This window comes from Amphiura filiformis, chromosome 15 (genome assembly GCF_039555335.1).
Source record: "Amphiura filiformis chromosome 15, Afil_fr2py, whole genome shotgun sequence".
NCBI classification, from domain to species: Eukaryota; Metazoa; Echinodermata; class Ophiuroidea; order Amphilepidida; family Amphiuridae; genus Amphiura; species Amphiura filiformis.
Window position 1 is genome coordinate 18,873,969 of NC_092642.1, and position 22,278 is coordinate 18,896,246.

At 38.0% G+C, this 22,278-nt stretch overlaps 1 protein-coding gene across 1 annotated transcript; it reads right to left on the reverse strand.

Moving 5' to 3' along the window:
- Positions 1–25: 25 nt before the first annotated feature.
- LOC140171352 (acid-sensing ion channel 4-A-like) lies at positions 26–13,333 on the reverse strand. Its single transcript, XM_072194590.1, has 9 exons — positions 12,851–13,333; positions 11,304–11,496; positions 10,605–10,958; positions 9,741–9,839; positions 9,034–9,181; positions 8,434–8,490; positions 2,776–2,926; positions 2,156–2,247; positions 26–1,617 (listed from the first exon to the last, which is right to left on the reverse strand). The coding sequence occupies exons 1-9, from the start codon at positions 13,039–13,041 to the stop codon at positions 1,493–1,495; spliced, it is 1,410 nt and encodes a 469-aa protein (XP_072050691.1). The 5' UTR covers positions 13,042–13,333; the 3' UTR covers positions 26–1,492.
- Between the last annotated feature and the right edge of the window lie 8,945 nt (positions 13,334–22,278).

Genomic DNA, 22,278 nt, shown 5'->3' on the forward strand with positions numbered 1-22,278 from the left:
AATGTAGTACAACTATAATAATTTATTAAACCTGAACAACATCATGGCCAAGAGGCTGAATTGCTTGATATAAAATACACAATAAATTAAGATAATAATAATACTGAAATGTTATATACAATGGCAAAAATATGAGAAAAGACAACATGGAATATGTAAAGGAAAGCATCTGAGAGATGCAAACGGACACATGAAAAGATCGCCATAAAACCAATAATATTATTCAGCAAATCAGTGTAGCAGGGAATGGGATTTTAGGCAATTGAGAGATCGGCTTCATTTCTCAGCTGTCTTCCATGGACTTCACGTCTGTCTTGGAGCTCCACTTGACGCTCTACCTAGCAAGCGAATGGGCAATGCCAATTGGATATTGCTCCCTCCTGGCGGAAATAGCGTACAGGTTCCAAACATTTAACGCATATCATAGGGAACATAGCCAGCATTCTAAATTTGATTCTACATGACCTGTTTGGATATGTTCAAGCGTACTGGATTGGTTGACAGTGAACGAAGAATACCAAGTGGCATCTAAGTATTCCAAAAGATGACGTAAGAACGAATGTAAATTGTTATTAAAACTAAATCGTTTTAAAGAACGGAGAATAAAAAGGGATTTGATGGCATTGCTCAATGTAATCCACCCCTTTAAGATCTTGCTGTAAGAAGTTACCAGACTTTGACAGATTAAACAAAAGAAATCGTTTTCGTATCAGTAGGAGAGGGTAGGTTTTCTTAGAACAATGGCGTCTGGTATTTATCAGGTTTATAAAGTTTCAGTTGGTAACTTACAGACCAGTTCAGGGAGTCTTCAAAATCAGACTGAAGGTTGCTTTTCACACTATACGTATGGTTCTTAACGATGAATGATGTCTATTCCAATTTTCTGCTTAGCCATCAAAAAATTGTAGTATTGTTATAGTTTTGTTACTTATACAAAAGTATATTTATCCAAACTATTATTAGGTATTTACATTATAAGATATTCTCTTTATACTTATATTTTATATACAAATTAAACCCGTACTATTGTATCATTTTATTTTATATACAACAGAAAACATTATCAAGGTAAAAACGGAATTATGCCGAAGATCATTATTCTTTGATCTGAAGGCTGATGCATGTGTAGTAGTTAAGTTGCATTTGTAAATAGTAAAATGACGCAGATATCCTGAATATGACGGATTTCTCTCAGAAAAAACCGGGTACATGAAATCTTTGTCTTATATTTTAAATCCATATTAACATAATATTATTCCATTAAGTACTTCAGCAAAATGAAGTGAGGCCCCTTATATGTCACTATATCATAGATATTTGAATGATCATGAGAGTCACTTTTCCTTCCACACGGGGAAAACCTTTGGTGCCGTCATCGGGTACTATGGTAGCTGCTAATAAATGCAATAGAGTAAAGGGTGTGTGTGTGTGTCCGGGGGGTGGCTCGTGGGGTATGAGTATCAGAGTTTGAGGGGAGGGTGTCTTTGTGTTGTTACATTTTGCTGCCTTTACGTCGAGTACACCTCGCGACCAACATCCCACAAATAAAATCAATGAACTCGCCAATTGTTACGATGCTCATCCCACACAGAAGTCCCATCATGCCTCCAATATCACCTAAGAAATACACACAAACAAGAAGCATTATTGGTTTAATACTTTTCATTTATCTGTTCTGACTCTAGTAACACCTCTTACATATTTTCTTGGGTAGGTTTAGGCATATGTTTACTGAAGAGGCATGAAAAGTAACACTAAGGCCATGTTATACTGATTCTTCAAAGTAAAATGCATACTGACAAAGATCCAGGGAAACTAATGAGGTGTCACTGGAGCCGGAAATGTTTTAATAGTATGTTGATTCCTAGTAAGCGATCTTTGCTATATACAAGATAGAGCCTTCAGTAACACAGATTGACAAAACAGGGATTTGGCATATCAAAGTCCTCTGTAGATTCCTTTCGCACTGACCTGCGCGCCATCGCGTGAAAGAGAATTACGTCAGAGTCACGCGATGCCGGCAAATGTTAAATACTTGTTCAATGAATGGGTGCCAATTATCTGTGATATTCTACCTCACTTCCGTAATACGTACAAAGGAAAAGATCGGTGGTAGATGGTGTAAAGCTGTGTAATCAGTTATGTCTATACTTACTTTGCAAGCTTCCCACATCATAGGCGGGGATTTGTTTTATTTCCTGGTAGCTCAATTCTTCAAAGTAGACCTTAAGATCCAACATGTTTTTACTGCAAAGATATGTTAAGAGAACACATTATTATTTACATTTTGGAGACATTCTTTACACTTGATACAAAAAGATGCTTTAACTTGTAATGGTTGTAGCGGTTGGATACTGGCTGTATGAAAGCATATAACCAGTAGTACCCTCAGGTATACCGGTTATACACATCAAAGTGTAACATAAGATCCATCTTTAATATGTCAAAAAGTAAATATCTAAAAATATTATTAAACTGAAAAAGCTGTTGCACTTGGAAGAAGTAGAGTTTTCAATTCCAAGAAACTTCAAAACAATAAGTACCGATCTTTTAGATACAGTATCTACATGTACGACCTCCATCAACCCGACTTTAATTTACTCTACCGGATATCGGCAGAAATTTTCTCGCCAATTTTCGATGAGCCTACATATTATCATGATTATAGGCATAGTACTTGCTACATTGTAGGGGTGACGGTTTCTTTTCCAAAATATACTAATTTTTCTTTCAAATCGAAAATTGTCGACACTACCGACGAAGATATGAACTTACCGGGCAAATTCTTCGGTTATATTAAATTGACGTTCAAGCCCACGTTCCACATGTATGGCTGGCCAATATGAAGTTGATATACGCCCTTCGTAGATGAACGATTCACACGATACTTCACATCCACAATTGATATCGCTGGCAGTGAAATTGGCTACAAAATGTATAAGAATGAATTTGGTCTTCAGTGACAATTATATTCCAGTACCGAAGAATGTCAATTAAATCAATGCAATTAAATCAATACCCCTTTGAATCAAATGTGCCTATAATTTACCACAGTGGCGTTTCCATAGCATACATAACCATCGTGATTTCATATACTTGTATCAATCTTTGTCAATTTAGAGTGTTTGGTAGCAAATTTGGTATCAAATTGGAGCTATCAAGATTTTGCACACGACCTTATCAATCAAATTGTCACAAGACGATCCGGTTTCGGTGTAGGACGGGTTACATAAGTGGGAATTTTTCCACCATGGTGGGATAATTCTGAATTGACACTTAATTTGGGTGTACTTTGTCTTGGGTCCAATCTCTATCATGGAAAGGTTGCTATATCTTTCTAAATATATGATTGTTTGTTCTAGATTTGGGTTTTCGCGTTTCATATTTGAAAGAACTAATGTTTAATTGCAACATTTCGAAACCACAAACCAAAACTGGGTGCTATGATGTACAAGATTGGGCTAAGAGTATCACATTTGTGCGTGCAGTAACGTAGTGCCGACAAATATATCTCAGCATCGGCGGAAGGAAGAGGGGGGAAGGGGGAGGTGCAGTAGCCCGTCCACTTTTCGACTGGGGGCCTTCAATTCCCCACTTTAATCAAACCCATAATGTGATGTGTGTCACATAAATAATCAAATCTCTATTCTAGACCCTGAAAAATGTAAAGTTAATGCAACAAATAGGTTCAAATGGACCTTCACGTTCAAGTTCACCTTCTTATTGCACATTTTCCAACCCCCTGTGTATGGACTATGGATAAACAAACTTTTTGCTTCTGCATTAGATACCCAACACTATAATGTTTAAAAAATAATGGATAGTGAAAACCTGTCCACGAATGGCTTCAATTTGGGCCTTCTTCCGGGGGTGGGGTGGGGTGGGGGGGTGGGGTCACTCCCATTGTGGCCTGTACACCATCCGCGATAATCAACTTTTGAAAAACACCCTAAACAAGGACTTAACCCCTGGCTAAAACGATACCAAAAACAGGTAACGCGCGTCTGTTTTCACACCCTAAACAGGGATTTTATTCCTTGCTTCAAATTTCATACCCTAAAGGTCATATTCGCGAATTAGCAATTGCAATTTTGCTACCTTTTTTTTCATTTTTTAATGTTTTTGACACCCTAAACACGATACGCGCGTATCGTGCCTACCCAAGACAAACTACCCTTTTTACGCGTTTTTATTTTCGCGGATGGTGTACAGTCCACAATGGGAGTGAACCCAGGTGGTGGTCGCATTGCATTCTCTAAATTCAGTAAATGTTCATCGTCAACCGTGTAATTGAATGGGATTATTTTGAAATTTTAAAACGCTTGAAATATCAAAAACAAATAGGCCTATGTTAATAAATAATATAAATACATGCTAAAACCGTTGGGGTTCGATAATGAACCCCACAAACTAACCGGTATATGGACGGGGATACGGCCGGGCGGTTTCACAAGTTACCGGCTCTATCATATCATGCCATTCGCCGCCTGAGTGAACCCCTGGGCCTTCATCTAAACCATTTTCATATTGTGACACACTAATCATGATTATAGTGCGAAAATAGTCCACCAAATGGCTTCAATCGGACTTTCATTTCGCAAAAGTTTCTGCGTTCGCCCTTTTCATTTCTGCTTTGGACACCCGACACTTAATGTTTAAAACACAATTTACATGATTTAATGGCTTTAATCTGCCTTTATTTCAACAATTTTTGGCATTTTCAAAATAAAATTGTACGCAATAGTAGTACCAAAATTGTCCACAAAATAGCGTCAATTGGGCCTTCATTTTGCAAACGTTTCTCACTTCTGAGGTGGGCACATCCCCCTCAGACACCCTACAGTCTCGCACAATGCTCCGCGGCCATTATTTACATTTTCAATACATCCGCCAATCATGCCAATGACTGGCCAGCCGGCCACCAGTTTCAAAAACGTTCAGCCGCCGCTGCATCTCAGCCAGTTCCAATCAGCGTAACATTTTGCTCTACCTTCACTAGAGCGGGGTCATGAGATATGTGTACCTGAACGAAAGAAAAATAACGCAGATCTGCCCCTACCATCAAGTTGACGAAGAGAAAGCAGAGGCATAAATAAACAGTTAGCAACCTGGACAACATATTCTTTTGTTATGCAAGGCTCACTCAGTCATTTAATGTGGCAATACAAACGATCGAATTTGGTGTTGAAACGAGCTAAATTTTGAGTTACACCTTTTCAATGTAAAATTAATTTTCTCGGCCAAATTTTTTCAGTAAATGTCAGGTCAAATTGTAGTGCTTGATACTTTTTTTTTTTTCAAATCCTAGTGTTAAACTTAGGCGTGAAATTCAGTCATTTCGTGTAAGATTTTCGATTTTGATAGGCTTAAACTCTGCCCGCGAGCCTTTTCTGGGATCAACCTTTTAGCTTTTCAAAGTAATATAGTTCGCTAATGAAGGATTTTCCCCAACTTTCTAACGCACATCACCGTGAGCGATATATCATAGTTTTGTCAGAATTTACGTTTTGATTTCACCATTTTTTCACCGGCTGAAATTTTTTCAAAATCAACGCGTGAAATATAAGGCTAATAATACTAGCATTGTGGATCGATATCCCTGGGTTTAATAGGAATACCGGCATGATACAGTGTTGCCAGAACTTCAATATAGCAACGAAATTCCCAGGCCTAATAGCGCTCCTATACTGATCATGTTTATAGCACGATGAGGATATTTCATCATCACGTGAGTGATTCGGACCAATGTGTTGAAATTTGCTTCTCCTCAAAACAACTTTGCCCGAAGGCTTACATGCAATTGGGCAATATTTTAAACAAAACTTTCTTTTACAAAACATTATATACGCTGTATGTTTTATGATCAAGTAAACTGTTTGGAACACACTTCCAAAGAAATAACCTTCGTAACGCCCCGGCGTAACGCCCCAGACTTTCGTTATTAAAACGCCAGAAATAGACTGTCCTTATAAAAACCATCAGAGATTGTGGCTTATAAGAACCGTTCATTATCATTGTTAACTTAAACAGGTTTTTGTTTTTAAACATCTTTATAAATTGATTGTTTTTATGTTTGTTTGTAAATTTCTGTGCTTTACGCGCTTTGAGTTCCTCATCAGAGATTGTGCCTTATAAGAACCATTCATTTTCATTGTTAACTTAAACAGGTTTTTGTTTTAAACAAAACCTGTTCAAGCAATTATTTAAAATTGCTTGCCTAAAAACAGAATAACTTGGATGTTAATACTTGACGTAGTGTTTCAATTGTCATGAAGGTGACTGGGTATGGTGCCTTTTGTTTGTGTTTGTTTGAAACTGCTTTTGAAACCCACCGAAAGTCATAGGCCCTAATGAAGCAGCCAAAACAATACCAGGTTAAACATGGAAGTTTATAAAACTTATTAAATAACCTTAAGGAAAAAAAAAAAACATTTGTGGCAACAATAAGCCTTGCATTGAAAGTCATGGTTAAAGTGTGTTGATTACCACACCAAAGTTTCCCTACATACACCCCCACTACCCACCTCACACACCTCTGCACCCACCCCACCCTATAGGCCTACATGTACATGATATTACATAATTAATAATATATAGCATAGCTATACATTTAGGTATAGCGCTTAATTATGACAAATATGGTTAGGCCTAAATTAAAAACAAACCCGAACACTGATGAATCTCTACAGAAACCCGAACACAAGTCTGAAGGGTGTAATGAAAATGGCAACCCGCGATAGGGGAGGGGGGGTAGGTCATACAAAATTCACATGGAGATAGGAGGGACAGAAGATTAAAATCCCCTATAATAACACGCTAATTTTTCTTGGTTTGGACCGTGGATTTTCATGAACCTCAAGCCTGCGTCTCTTAATACGGACTAACCTAGGTAAACAAACACACAGACAGACAAAATGGTTTTCATAATCATGGAATCCATATAAATTGAAATTGCAGGCTATCACGTTAGCAAATTTTTAAAATTCACCTCATTTACCAGAAAACCCAATTGGGGATTGGGGCTACCAAATCGCTAGTCGGGCAATCTTCATGATCTTTGCTTTTCAATGGAAAATTGCCCTGGATGACAACAATGAAAATATCGACTATTTCTGCTGGTTGCGCACGAGATAAAAGCACCGAGTTGGACATTTTCAGAGCATGAAGGGAAAAAGGGTAAAATAAAAACGGAAATTCTGACAAAACTATAATATATAGACCCACACGATGTGCTTTACAGAGGTGGGAAATATCTTTCTTTAGCAAACTATATTAGTTTGAGACGCTAAAAATCAATTCCGTAAAAAGCTCGCAGGCGAACTCAAGGCCTATAAAAATCAAAAATATCACACTAAAAGATACAATTTGATGCTTAATTTTAACACCAGGATTTAAAAAAAATGTATATCCAAGCACCAAGTTTTTAACTGACATTACTGAAGAAGAAAAAAATATTGCTTTATATTTGACCGAGAAAATTAATTTCATAGCAAAAAGGTGTATCTCTGAATTGTGCTGATTTTAACATGTATCGATCGACTTTTAGCGTAGACTATGCCATAGTCGATTTTTGATAAATAAAAATGTTATTAATCATGATGAACGCATTCAGTTGAACTCGAAATTATACTGATATTTAGTACATCAAAATACTAGTATAAAATGGTTATGAAAAAGTTTAGGCTATATAATTATATTTGTGACAGTAAAAGTAAAGTATAGGCCCTACGTAGGCTTATATTATTGAATGCAACATATCATAATGGCATAATTATAATGATACTTCAATACTGAACAATTCTAATTTTAGAATCTGCCAGTTTATTATCCGAAAAACCGACTATGGACTTTCACTTTTAAGCAGAACTTTACCCCGGGACTCACACACTGTCAATCATACTTGTTTATCAATAAAATCTAACCACAAGACAAAGCATGGTGGTACAATACGCGCTAGATGCATACGTTCATCCACCAGCACAAAAGCGCCGCATTCCCTAGATAGTTGTGTACCATGTATAGTTATAATGGTACCAGTACGCGTCGGGAGGATTTAAACAATAACGAGATCTGGGCGACCAATCACAAGCCAGATTCATTTTTAAAGATGCATTACATCATGACCCAATTTTAGTTAGGCCAGAAATTGGCCTAACTCTCAAGGCAAAGTCAGTAGTCCACTTGGGAAGCTAACAAACAGAGGGCGTACGGTGACTGAAAAGATCAGTTGTGAAAATCTATCAATTGTGCACTCATTAATTAAATCAGAGTTTTAAGCTTAAATGTAATAGCCAGAGTAGTGCACAATTGGCAAGTGGACTACGGAGAAGTCTACTTTTAGCGCGACTAAGCATTTCTAAAGAATCGGTTGTCCAGGTAGGTGACTGTAAATAGACGCAAAACAACTGATACATTGATAACGATTAATCCTACCTTCCGCGGGATAGATGCAATCTATTTGTTCTTGCGGGCTGCAAATTCGGTAATTACCTGCGAAATGTAAAATATTTATATTAAAATAAAATCGCATTAAAATAAAATCCTGTTATATATCAAAATTCAGCTTTAATTTGGGCTAAAATAGTCTATAATTGATATTTTTCGCGCAAATGTCCTAGTAAAATCTAAAAACTTGGTCACTTGAGTGCACATGCCTTCCTCACGGGGCATTTGGGGCCTCAAATTTTGGCCTGTCACAGGGCCCCAAAGAAGTAAATCCGGCCCTGCAGAAGTGGTAGCTCAACGAATAAATGATTGAAACATTGGAAGAGTTGATCATTTGCAAGACCTTTATGCCAATATTATCATGATTATTGGTGATGCGAGATCAGTACCTGAGATCAAAATTAGAATTACTTCTGATACTTCTATGGCCAAGCTAAAACGTATTTGGTGCAGCAATTGCATTTCAATGACTGGAACACAAGCTAACACATCTTCTTGTATGAATGCCAAACCTTATCAATCATATTTTAGGTTTGTACAAGTAGCTCGCAAAGGAAGAGTAGTATAATAGTTTAAACATATACGTACCTTGGTATCTTACGTCTTTACATCCACACATTTTCGTAACATAGTCAACCTTGCATTCATATCGACACAATGATACCGTGTATTGCCTGGAATACACCAGTTGTTTCGCCGAGCAGTTGGAAGGATAGGGATTGGGCAGATTGGTGATCTGAAAGAGGATAAGAGCCAACTCATTACATATACCTAATTTTACTTTGTGCAAAATTGCAGTGGCACTCCTTTTCTTAGTGTCAAAGTTATGATGTCATGTCGGGTGTCATGTACGAACCGTTGACCCACGCGTAATTATGCCGTTTGTATGTGGGTGTATGTGTCAGTATAAGCGTGCTGTAATAAATGTCCCATTCGGTGATCCCAGCGAAAGTGTAAAAAATGTTTATAAATTGCTTGAAAGTGAAGGATAAGTCATTCAAATTGTCATTTGGTATAAGGAAATGAAAATTTTGACAAAACACGAAGAAAACAACAGTATTGACGAAGTTGAAGCCCCATTCAAATAAAGCATAGATTCATGTAAATGCCTTATTTTGTCTTGAATACACAGCTTTCGGCGAGGCTAGCAGGCTATGTTAGCACATGTATCACAATGACAAAATTACCAAAATCTGAATTTTGATGATTTTTACTTTCGTCCGGATGAACAAATCACTGAATGGGCCTTTAAAAGTGCAACATTTATTTTGCAAGCCAAAACACAATTTACTTACGGAATTGTATCTCACACTGACAGATGTCTCAAAGCCAGGTGACACGGAGAAACCAAGTTCCTTAACAAGAGGAAATTGTCCTGGAGGGTGCAGTAATACCTATGGAATAAACACACAGGTAATAGGCGATGTATCAGTGTGTTATTTTCATGCAATGTCGGCAGTAATTACAAAATACTGACGTAAGGGTCGTGGCGCAAAGAGCAGTCAGTCTTCTATCTGGATCGTCCGATTTGCCTCATTCACCTCTCTCATGTGTCTTGTGAAACCACGGCGGGAACCACGGATGGCAATTGCGCCGCCTGGATAATTAGAGCCACGGGAAGTAGCACAATTTGTTATGCTTTTCTTCTAAACTTTCACCAGTGACAAATCTATGATTGTGTGCATACCCCGCGGATACTCATGTTCGTCGGAGATTTCGCGAAATATGGGGTGATTTCTGCTGAAGAAGCGTTATTCGCGAAATACACAATACAGGGCTAATTTATCAAAACGCATTTGCGAAATAATAAAAAAGGTGTTTATGTTGTTCTTCATCTATGAATAATTTAAAATATATATTCATATTATTCATCATGCTCATAATATTGCTCGAGATTCTTTTTTTTTTGGAAACTAATACGCAAACCTTTACTTTCAGGACTTGTTGTGGTACGCTTTTGTCTAAAAAGAGTATCTTTGAAATATCGTTCGCGTTTTAAGAAAAGAGGCATTGCTGAAGGGCAACAAATTCGCGAAATCGCTAAAAAAAGGGGGTGTTTTCCACTGAGAGGTTCGTAAAACGAGATGCCAAAGGGAGTTTTTTCAAATATCGCAGACGAGCATGAGTACCCGGAGATACATGGTGTGCCGGGTGCATACCTTTAAACCAGCTCCCGTATTTTCGCCAAAGGTGTACATATTCTGCTCTATATTGATCATCATTGCCAGACCATTGGTACTGCCTGGTCGCTTTACTTGCAAAGCCGTCTCTGGGTTATTGTTAAATGAATAACACACACCCCAGTCGGTTATGATTCGGGTAAAATTTGCTGCTGTGCACGGCTCCGTACTACGCCAACTGCATTTCAGCAGCATGTCTTCGATGCGATGTGTTGTATTTACGACGAAGCCTTGTACGTCAAGAGGTCGGCCTACCATGCGCTCATAACCAGCCCAATCAACTGGAAGGCGTTCTTTGGGATTTACGTTGAAAATACTGCTGACCATCAATGCCTTTAATTGAAACGAAAGGAACAAATCTATAAGTAGAGGTGAATCATCCCAAGAAGAGTAAACTTATAAACAACATGCAATTTGTTTTGACGACGCAAGCACATTGATTGATATCGAGACCAAAAATTGGCAACGAAGGGAGTATACGACGAAGAAAAGAATTGGAAGAAAGAGAAAAATCGAGACGAGAAAAAGGAATGGAAGTTTTGAAGCGATCCTTATGAACAACAAACAAGAAGGAGGAGAAGGAGGAGGAGGAGGAGGAGGAAGAAGAGGCGGCCGGAGAAGTAGAAGAAGAAGGAGAGTGAGTACAGCGATGGGAGAATGTGTCCTAGAAAATCTTACCTGTTGTGGTGTAACAAGGTTGGATTTGAACAAGTTGTAATTACATATGGTTATTGCAGGGAATGTAATATTACTGACGTAGTTCATAGTAATTACAGTAGAAATAGGATGTTCCCAAAATTTCCATATGCTTTCACCAATGATAAAGCATAGATAGATCCCAAGAATGGCCAGACCTACCATCCAAACAAGTCTGTAGCAAAAGAAACATTTACAAAAGAATAAATTAAAAAAAAAATTGATTTATCATAAATTCAATGCCCCTATATTACTCATTCCTATAGTATTTGAAATCTAGTGTTTTAAGGTTGGTCTGAACCCTGGAATTATGGAAACTTTCGGGCCTCATAACTTCTAAATTGTTGGTCTAAAGTATATAAAAGTATACATATTTAGAATGGCAAAGACTTGATAAGTTCATCTGTGAGGTCAAATTTGGGCCAAAATGGCACTTTTGGCCCCAAAGCCCCAAAATAACAGTTTTTGGGCCACTTCTTTTTTGTGAACAAAAACAAAAAAATTCTTGGGTCAAAATTGTTTTTAAACTAATTTTTAAAAACTAGATCAAAATATCTAGGACCCGTTTTTTCATTTTTTTATATTTCGACTAACTTTGAGAAATTTGCGCCAAAAATGGTCAAAAAATGCTGATTTTTCAAAAAAAATCATAAAAAACCCGATTTTGGCACAAATTTCAAATATTTTTGGTGAAATTGGTCGAAATAAAAAAAAATAAAAAACGGGTCCTAGATATTTTGATCTAGTTTTTAAAAATTAATAAAAAAAAAATTTTGGCCCAAGAATTTTTTTGTTACGGTGCACAAAAAAGAAGTGGGTCAAAAACCATTATTTTTGGGATTTTGGGCCAAAAGTGCCATTTTGGCCCAAATTTGACCTCACAGATGAACTTATCAAGTCTTTGCCATTCTAAATATGTATACTTTTATATACTTTAGACCAACAATTTAGAAGTTATGAGGCCCGAAAGTTTCCATAATTCCAGGGTTCAGACCAACCTTAAATATCACTCCGATCCCATAATGCTCTTTAGATCCAGTGCCCATAAGGTATGAGAGCATAAACCGGCCTCACTCTCTGGCGGGCAACCCACTCTGGCTTCACTCAAGTCCGGCAGAGTAACCAAACAAATGGTGGATATTATTTTACAAAACCAATTATGAAGTATTTACTCAAGTGGAATCAATACCTGCGTCCCAACACCAATGGCCCGACTCTGACCGCGTCCGGTTATCAGTACGGTCTCACCCTGTGTGGCCACTACCGGGGATATGATCCTGCTAGTACTAGTGTATTGAAAGCGTGACGTTTGCCGCTACGGAAAAACGCCAGTACAAACGAGCGAGCAGGACATTTGCATATGAACCGTTTTACTATTTTTAATACAGCGTAATATCGAAAAGATGAGTCCAAAATCTGCGCAAATATCGCTTGACCTCTCTTTCGACCTGCCAATGAATTCTTGGCTCCATCGTTCGACCTTTCGACACGTATCTTAAATCTCAACATTTTCATAAACAAAATCATACCTTCTTAGGAAATGTAAGTCAAAATCGGTAATATATCGTATGCCGTGTAGTGTGACATTGCCACCAAATTCTCTGATTTCATCCTTGAATTTCGGTTTCTCCACAATCTCTCCATTCTTCCCTGTTTCTATAGGATGCACCTTGGTTGCCCACATTCCTCCTTCGTCATGCTTAGAAAATAAACTCGTCATTGTGAAAGCGGTGATAACGGAATGGCTCTGACGAAGATATTAGCAGAACCAAATTCAAGGCGTGACTGTAAATCGACAAAACTCAAATATCACGTCCTCTAAGTTAGACTTAAAAGTGTTTTAAAGATATCAACTTCTGACCGTGAATATTTTGATCGTGGAATGAGCGATTTCACCTATTTTTGCCGATCCGGTGAAATGTCTGCCGAGACACATTCAGAGACAGCCTTTGTGCTGGCACAATGATGTTCAGAGTCGGCTCTTTTTGGTAGTAGTGACTATCCAAACATTTATTTTTCCAGCCATGGCTTAATTCCGAATTGTCACCTAATTTGGGTGTACTTTGTCTTGGGTCCAATCTCTATCATGGAAAGTTTGCTATATCTTTCTAAATATAATGATTGTTTGTTCTAGGTTTGTGTTTTAGCGTTTCATATTTGAAAGAACTAATGTTTAATTGCAACATTTCGAAACTACAAACCCAAACTGGGTGCTATGATGTACAAGATTGGGCTACGAGTATGCATTTTACCATGTTAGCAATAGGTATTTCCTTCATGTTGCCAATGCATGACTTTCTTTATTATACTCAAAAACGGATTTTATTATACATGTACTAGAAAGTTGTTTACGTGCATATAGGCTCCTTCACAGTCGGTTTGTGTTGTGTATGTTTACAACTGAGCCACATAGAGACTGCGTTACCGGGACTACCAGACAAAGAATCTGTTTTTTGACTATAATTTGGCCTCCTATCAGTTTTACTGATAAGATGGCTAATTGATTTGACTATAATTTGGCCTCCTATCAGTTTTACTGATAAGATGGCTAATTGAAAATAAACACTTATTTTGTAAACAGATAATGCTCTGTGGTTATTTATGGATGGAAACTTAGGAAATTGCTATTAATGAAATAATTAATATATTAAACATACATTTTGCTTTGCTAACGATTAAAATCCGTTCAAAAATAAGGTTTTTAGAACATTTTTTGAACAATTTTGCTCTATGAAAAAGGATACAATTGCATCCCTGCTGATCTGACTACTGGGATTGAGTAATCAGTCTTTTTGATTAGGCCAAAGTCGATTTTGAGTTTCCCGTCACCGCCCTCACTTCATTTTCTGAACCTCATTTGAATTCATTATTGTGACTATTTTTAATATACTTTTGATTGAATCTCATTAGGGCTAAACATCCATCTTCAAGTGAGTGAGTGGCAAATAAGAACACATTTTACATTCGTGTTAGTCATATAACCAAAGGCAGAAAAATAATGAATAATGAAAAAGTTACCTCGCTTGTTATCAGAAATTATGTGATGGGAAACTCAAAATTGACTGTTAGTGGCCTTATGATGTGATTGTAACTACCAGTAAACTATACATTGCGAATAAATATATCTAAAATTAATTACCATGCTTCAATATCAAGGTTAACAGTTACTGATAATAGATAATTGGATTGTCATGAAATGTGGTTGATATGAAATCCCTTAATTAAGCAGCAAACATTCTTAAGGTTATCTGAATATAGATTGTTGGATTGTTGTAAAACTCAGAGGATATGATTTCAATTGAGCCGTTTGTTACAAGTATGAATTAAATGTAGACCAATTTAGCACACATTTTCCAATTCAGCTTTCGACATGAAAATTTTGAGTATTTCCTAGTATGTCATTGGTGGTATTTACCAATAAATGCCAATATTTCGCACCCGGTTAGTTGTGCCAAACATTCAAATTTACTAGCTTTTCAAGTACTTGCAATGCAAAATTATGAAACATGATCTTCATCCATGGCGTTGTCTTTTTAAAGACATTTCTTGTTGATTCTACAGACACGCTTTCTTTCCGATACGTGTATCAACTTGGAAACATTGATCGCAAGTAAACGTGACGCGAAAAAAGACAACGTGAGTGAGTCTAACCGTGTGGTTTTTAACACATGTTGCCATGTCCTTGGCAAGCTTTCATTAGGAGAAGTATTCGTAAAATATTCATCACAAGTGGAAGCAAAACGCATACTTCCATGCATAGACAAGAGGAAATATTTTAAATTGTACAAACAAGAGCTTATAATTATTTATGCAAGGTGGGCGGGGTGGAAGAAAAGCTTTATAATTATATCGTGAGAATGAATGCATAAAACATACTCTATTTTGGTTTTTAATGGTTTGTGGAATCATAAGGGGCCGTAGTGGTCAGCGATACCCTGTAAAGTGTGCTGAGGCTTGTGGATCAACGTCTAGGCGTTGTGCCTGTGCGTAGCGCACTATAAATCACTGCGCTTTAAAAAAAATTCTTTTTTAATCCTAACCATGCTAACCGTAGCATTAATATCAACATTGAAATCATTAATGCAACATGCACAAAATAATGTCCCAACCTTATTGTCGTCTTCTTTGCAATGACAAGAAACCACGCTGTATTGGGATGAGACTGATTTATTTATTTGCTTATAAGCATTCAAAAATATCTACAAACATTCCTGGCAGGCCCGTACGGGAATGACAATTCCCGTATGACAATTGTTGGGAGGGTAATTACCATAGTTACTGTAAAATTGACACTGAAAGGTCCTAAAACTTTGTAAAGTGATATCCGTCATTGGATGCTTTACCTTAACGTTCCCGTGAACTCCAATACTGAAAGATGGGCGCATCAGACAGTGAAATGAGCAGATCGGCGCCAATAAGTCACTGAACCTTGAGTGGTTTGCAAGTACGTAATGAACTTTTTAATGATAACAATGTACACACACCAACAACCAAAACTGCAAATGTAGGAGTGCAAGGTCTCAGGTGTAATTGTGTGTTACCATGGAAGAAAGAGATGAGAAGGAACCACAACGACTTCGATCGGCCAAGTTTTAACCCGCTTATCTATTGACGCATGAAAAGAAAAGCTATCAATGGTACTTCCTTTCATGTATGATCCATTTACCGCGATCGATGCTTGGCGCAAAATCATTACTGGAAAAAACTATAACAAACCCATCCACGAACAAACAAACGCTACCCGAAAGTAAGATTCTAGAATTTCACTGATGCTCTGAACATGTATAGTAGCTTTGTTTTGGGATCTACAGTCAAACTGTTTTCTTGATCGTGTTGTGTAGAAAATGTCCTTTAAGACAGCGAAAAGGTCATCAAAATCGGCCGTTTTTTTGCTGAGTTTCATCTTTAGCAAATAAGGTAAGATTTTGGTGACTTTTTCGATGAAAAATACGTAGATGTAAAATGTTCTTAAATAATGCACAATGTTCCGGTTGAGTCCGGTACATGAAACCTGTTTAATTTAATAGTTTATATGTGTGTATTGCCAACAATGACATATGGGGCAGAAACATGGACAACAACCAAGTACCTGGAACAGAAATTACAAACAGCCCAAAGAGCAATGGAAAGGAAGATGCTTCACATTACCTTAAGGGATAAAATTAAGAACACTGAAATAAGACGTCAAACTCAAGTCAAAGACATTATGGTGAAACTCAAAGAAGCGAAATGGAGATGGGCAGGTCACCTTGCACGAAGGGAAGATAACAGATGGACTAAACGGCTTACATAATGGCAACCAAGAACAGGGAAAAGATCAAGAGGAAGACAGAAGAGGAGGTGGCGTGATGACATTACTGCCTACATGGGACCTACATGGACAAGAAATGCAAGAGACAGAGAACAGTGGAAGAATCATGAAGAGGGCTACGTCCAACAATGGTCGAACACAGCCTGGTGAGGTGAGGTGAGGATGTGTATAATTGTAACTAGCTAACTCGTTTCAGTGCCAAAGACTGCCAACTCTGAGAAAAAAGTCATCAAAGTTCGGGAAAATTGGGCAAAATGGAAGTAAAAGATGTAGGCCATCAATGACCGATGATCACGTCACCAGAGAAAATCCTATAGGGTGCTTGCACGGAAGGTCAATAGTTCAAATCATCTTCAGACACGCTCCAGAAGACATGCAAATACATGGAGTACAATACCAATCACCTATTTAACGCGGGGTATTGATCAAAGTAAATTCTCATGAATAACAATGTCAATTAAATGTCGGTAAAGGGAGTGGACAAAGTGAATGCGTTCGTTGTGGTTCCTTCTTATCTCTTTCTTCCATGGTGTTACGTTGCACCGAATAATTATTTCAAAAATCGAATCGTTAAAAACTCATTCACGTAGCGTATCTGTAGTGCTATTGTCGACAAGGCTGTTGACAAACCAATTTCCCAGATTGTCGACAAGCGCAGCATGGACCTTGTCGACAAAAAAACTAGTCCTAAAAAATAGAGATAAGCTTAACATTGGCATTATTTACCATGAAATAACTGCATCGGTTTTATATTTTCATTTGCAAGTGGTGTAGATTCTTTCCATTACAATATTCTGATACAGTGTATATGGGGTAGCATATGGTAATTTTGATGTAAATAAATGACGTATAGCTTGATCGCTGAACTTAATATTTTGACTTTATGTATTGCTTTGTCGACGACTTGTCGACGTCGGATCTCGAGATTTGACGATTGTCGACATGATGAATGTACATGTACTACTCGACAAAAGCCCTACGTAATCTGTGTCTGCTTTAATACCAATGCATATAAGTGTGTGTTTCCTATAGACGAATCCAATTTCACGCATTCCTACACCTCAATAGCAGCCATAACTGGGTCCCCGCTGAGTAAATCCCACCAGATATATGAAATGATGCATCTTTGGCGGGAATTTTAAACTGCATTCCATCACACGTGTTACACGTAGATAAAAGAATGATGAAAGTTTACAACACAATACAATATAACATCGAAGCGGGTTTTAATCCACCCAATTGGGCAGTCACAACACCAGCTAGGTGCGCCATGGACTCAGTAATGGCCGACCAAATCCTGACCATGACTTGGCTCGTTGGATTCGTCTATACTTGCACTTGCTTATCAATGATGTCGGTATACATTAGAGAGGTGGTGATTTCCATACGTACGTATCGTACGCCCGTACATCTATTCAAACTCACTCTAATGTGATCCCGGTCTTGGACAATGAGAAGGCAAACATTGTTTGTTATATTATATTGAAATATATTTGTGATTTGAAATTTTTTTTAAATGGACAGAATTGATAAAAATTAATTGTTATTTTTAATATTCAAAATAAGCAATTATCCCAGACACTGAAATGACGAAAACACTTACACCAAAATTTGGGCCTCTGGTCAGCCATTCAGAAAGAACGCATAATTTATTCAAGCAATGTTTTTAGAAAATTCCCTGGAATCAGCCAAATAATAATGATTTCTGGACAACTTTTTCGAACGGAGTAAATACCCGACCGAGCCTCCCAACAATTACTGGGAAGCTAGTTGCGCCTATAACCCAAGAGTTCCCCTTAACACACTGGGAACTATTTTGCTAGGCACTCATCTAGCGATCATCTCCTCGGAGGAGGAAATAAAAAGCTCCATAATACCAATGGAGAGAATATAAAATGCCGCGGACTTACATGAATTCGCTAGGCAGTCATCTAGCGCGTCAAAAGAAATTAAATGGCTGATACCTTTCTCATTTTCCAATTATATTCATATTCAGATTACATAGTGGACATCGGTAAATATACCCATGCCAAATACCCAGTAGGTAGATGCCTACGGATATTGGAACTACTAAATCGAATTTATTAATGTAGTACATGTATAATTCTGTACATTAAATCGATAATTTTAGAAAAATGATCCAAAAACTGCCACAAGGACTACTTGTTAACATCCGTACCCTGTACCATGGAATAAGCTATTTCTGATCCCCTCATTTCCTTTGCTAGTAAATACCGCAAGATCCACACTTACGATTATTTGAAGAGCCTCTGAATTTTACGGTTGAGGCCTCTTCACCACAGTGGACCATTAACCCGATTTGAACATGTTGAAGGAGTTAATTGCAAAACCCGTTATTTTTGCTGCCAACGCCAAGCAAACACAGTGCCATGCTCTGCACATTTATGAATTTATTTTTTTCGAATACATAACTAGGATACCATGTCTAATACAAAAGGCAGCCTTTAACAGAAATTAACGCGATAACCAGCCGGCTGCGCAACCTCATAAAAACTTGAACCCAATATTTCATTTTTATTTATACTTTGATGAACAAGAACATCTGAGGGCATAGTACTTGGCCCCTGTCTAGCTATCCCATGCCAACCTGGTGTTAATTCCTCCCGTCCTGCTATAATTAAAATTACTCGACCTAAGACTGAAGGGTATTACCACCTAAGACTGAAAGTGGTACCAATTGTATCGGTTTTGTTAATGCTTCTGAAGACTCATTAGAGTGAACACATTATACAAAATAGAATTTAAAAAAATACAACTGCGCAACAGAATAAAATGTGTTGCTGAGTGCTGAGATAGAAACTGAACCTAAAGTGATATACTCACGCACACTCTCACACACGTATACAATAGTCATACTACTATGTAACTCAACAAACCTCAATGTAATTAGAATATTATTCAAATTTGTAGAGAACTCTCAATCGAATATATTCTCATTTCTCCTTCGTATTTCATCTCATTCCTAATTACCTTTTAATTTGAAGACCGACACTTTATGTGTACTTGTCTCACTACTGCGAGACTCAAATTTTATGACACACTATCAAACTCTTGAAATCAATTTTAAACAGATATCAAATATGACATATGGGGAGTGGTGGGTGGGATAAAAAATTTCTGCATCCGTTCTTGCTGAAAAACTGACAGAGAATGGCCTTAGCCAACAAAATGGCCACCGACGGCTCCAAGCAAGGATGCCCGTGATTGGCCCGCCTGAAACCAAACAAGGCACACAATTGGCTCCTCATGAAAACATCGCGTGACATCACGAGGGCGATCCCATTTCAACTGCAGGGATAATTTTGTGTTTCATTTGATATGTACAAATTAAACTGCATTACGAAAACCGCACAGGCTATCAGCGATATGTGCACTGTGCTACCACAAACATAATCATGAGACAAGTAATGTGATGCTGGTTCAAGCCCCTGGCTGCACATTTTCGGTGCTGTAAACCAAGATAATAGTATGTCATTATAGTGTCTTAAATTAACGAAGGTTTTCATTCTTTCATTCCTTTCAAAATATAGTGACTAAAACTGTGTAAATTGCATTGCACCAGTTTCTTCAACCCATTTTATTTAACACATTGGAATGGGGAAATATTAAATTTTAATTGAACAATACAAAGTATGTTATATCAATAAAGTGCAGATACAATGAAATCAATATTATACACGGGCATATTAAGTCATGTTTACATTTTCAACATTTCAGCAGTGACGTTGAACTACAGGGTGACCCAATAAAAACCCAACCCTGAAATATATGTCTGTTTGAACACCTGATCTGTGAATGCCCATGTATCATGTGTATTGTATACTAGGTTAACAGATTAAAGTTGAGAGTATTTTCTTTCATATGCTAAAAAATCATGAAAATGGCACATTAGGTTGCTTAGAAAATGCCGATAATGTAACACAACTTGTTTTTGGTCCATTCCAATGGCATTATAATAGAGATTTATGACATTTATATAGGAGATTATTTATATAAGAGATCCTGTAAAGGTACCTTACATGAAATACATGTAGCGCATCTGTATAATCCTTACAAACATATTTTTGATAGTTACTTAATACTCTATTCATTGTTTAAATTTCTTTACACTTTTTTAGTTCTTCATTTTGATTGGTCTGTTGCATGATGCGTTTACACTAACAGTACACAATGTGCTAATTACTAATTCTCTCAATATTTTAAAGAAAGAGCACTTTATAGCTTTGATCTGACACCTAAAATATTCCGGTGTTTTGCGATTGCTGCAGACGCAGTGGGTAATTTTCCACTAGCGTTTCCGCAGCTTCTTCCGTTGCGTTGCAGAAGACGCCCATCGGAGAACAAAATCCTAAACAAAGCTGCTCATTTAATTGCACGGAAAGAACAGAAGGTCGCAGCGGCAACCAAAAACGCGACATTTGTCATTTAAGGGCGTACATTGACATTGACGTAGCCAGGGGGAGCCGGGAGAGGGGCAAACTTCCCCCTCACAGATATATTTAGGAATAAAATGGGGACGGCAAAGAGGAAAGTGTCTTTAAAATGACTAAAATTGATGGGACAAATGGGGGCGAAAAACACAGTTCACAAAAATACCAGACTATAAAACCAACGTTTTTGCGGGTCATTTTTCTGCTGCGTCAGATGTCTCGTTTCCCGTTGTGATGGCTGCGATTTTTCATTTGACCACTGCGACATTCAGTGCTGTTTGCTCAAATGATCAGCATTGTTTGTTCGATATAATGGACAGCTTCTTGCAGTGGAAGATGCTACGGTTAATTCTAACTGCTGCGGCAGATGCTATACAGAAAAGTAGCTGCCTGTCTCAACGGTAAAACGCCTGACGTCCGACTATTAGCTGAGCTAAGATATAGTCCGACGTTTTTTTCCATGGCGTCGCATTTTCAATTCTCTGCAGCGATTTCCAATTGTCCGAGCGACCGTCGGTTGTTTCCGCTCAAATGATCAGCTTTGTTTGGGTTTTGTTCGGTTAGTGACGCAGGAAATTGTATTCGCTGTTGGAGACGTCGGACTATTGTCAGCTTTCAAAGGTCAAAATACAGTTGGACGTCTGGCGAGAGTTTACTGTTGCGACGCTGTGTCTTTTGCTGCAGAGGACGTCCAAAATCAAATAAAACCCCAAACAAAGCTGAATAGTTGTCATTGGAGCGGAAAGAATCGAAGGTTGCAACGAACCGCGGAGAACGTCTTGTGGGCGTTTTGACGTTGCAATAGACGCCGTGACTAATTTCCCGCAGAAGGATCTTCCGCAGCAGGCACAATTCCCAGCAGCGCCAGTTCGACGCGGTAGCCGTTAATAAGACAAACAAAGCCCCCGAACAGAGCTGATCGTTTGAGCAACGCAAAAACGCCCGCAAAGACGTCGGACTACATTTTGTCTTTTGAAGCTTGGATAAAGTCCGACGTTTTGACGTTGGGTCAGACGTCGTGTTTTTGGTTCACGCCCGCCGCGATTTTTTTTAATGTTCAGCTTTAGTGGAGCTCAGTTGTTCGTCTTCCACAGCGGAAGACGCTGCGGGATATTTTACCCGGAGACACTATACGGAATATCATAGCCGCTCGACACAACGTCAACACGCCCCCACCCCACAAGACTTATGCATG

Coding starts and splice junctions, on each gene's coding strand:
- LOC140171352 (XM_072194590.1), bottom strand. CDS start 13,041: ATGACGAGTTTATTTTCTAAGCATGACGAAGGAGGAATGTGGGCAACC. Junction 10,959..11,303: donor ACCTTGTTACACCACAACAG/GTAAGATTTTCT, acceptor TTTCAATTAAAG/GCATTGATGGTCAGCAGTAT. Junction 9,182..9,740: donor TCAGTGTGAGATACAATTCC/GTAAGTAAATTG, acceptor ATCCTCTTTCAG/ATCACCAATCTGCCCAATCC.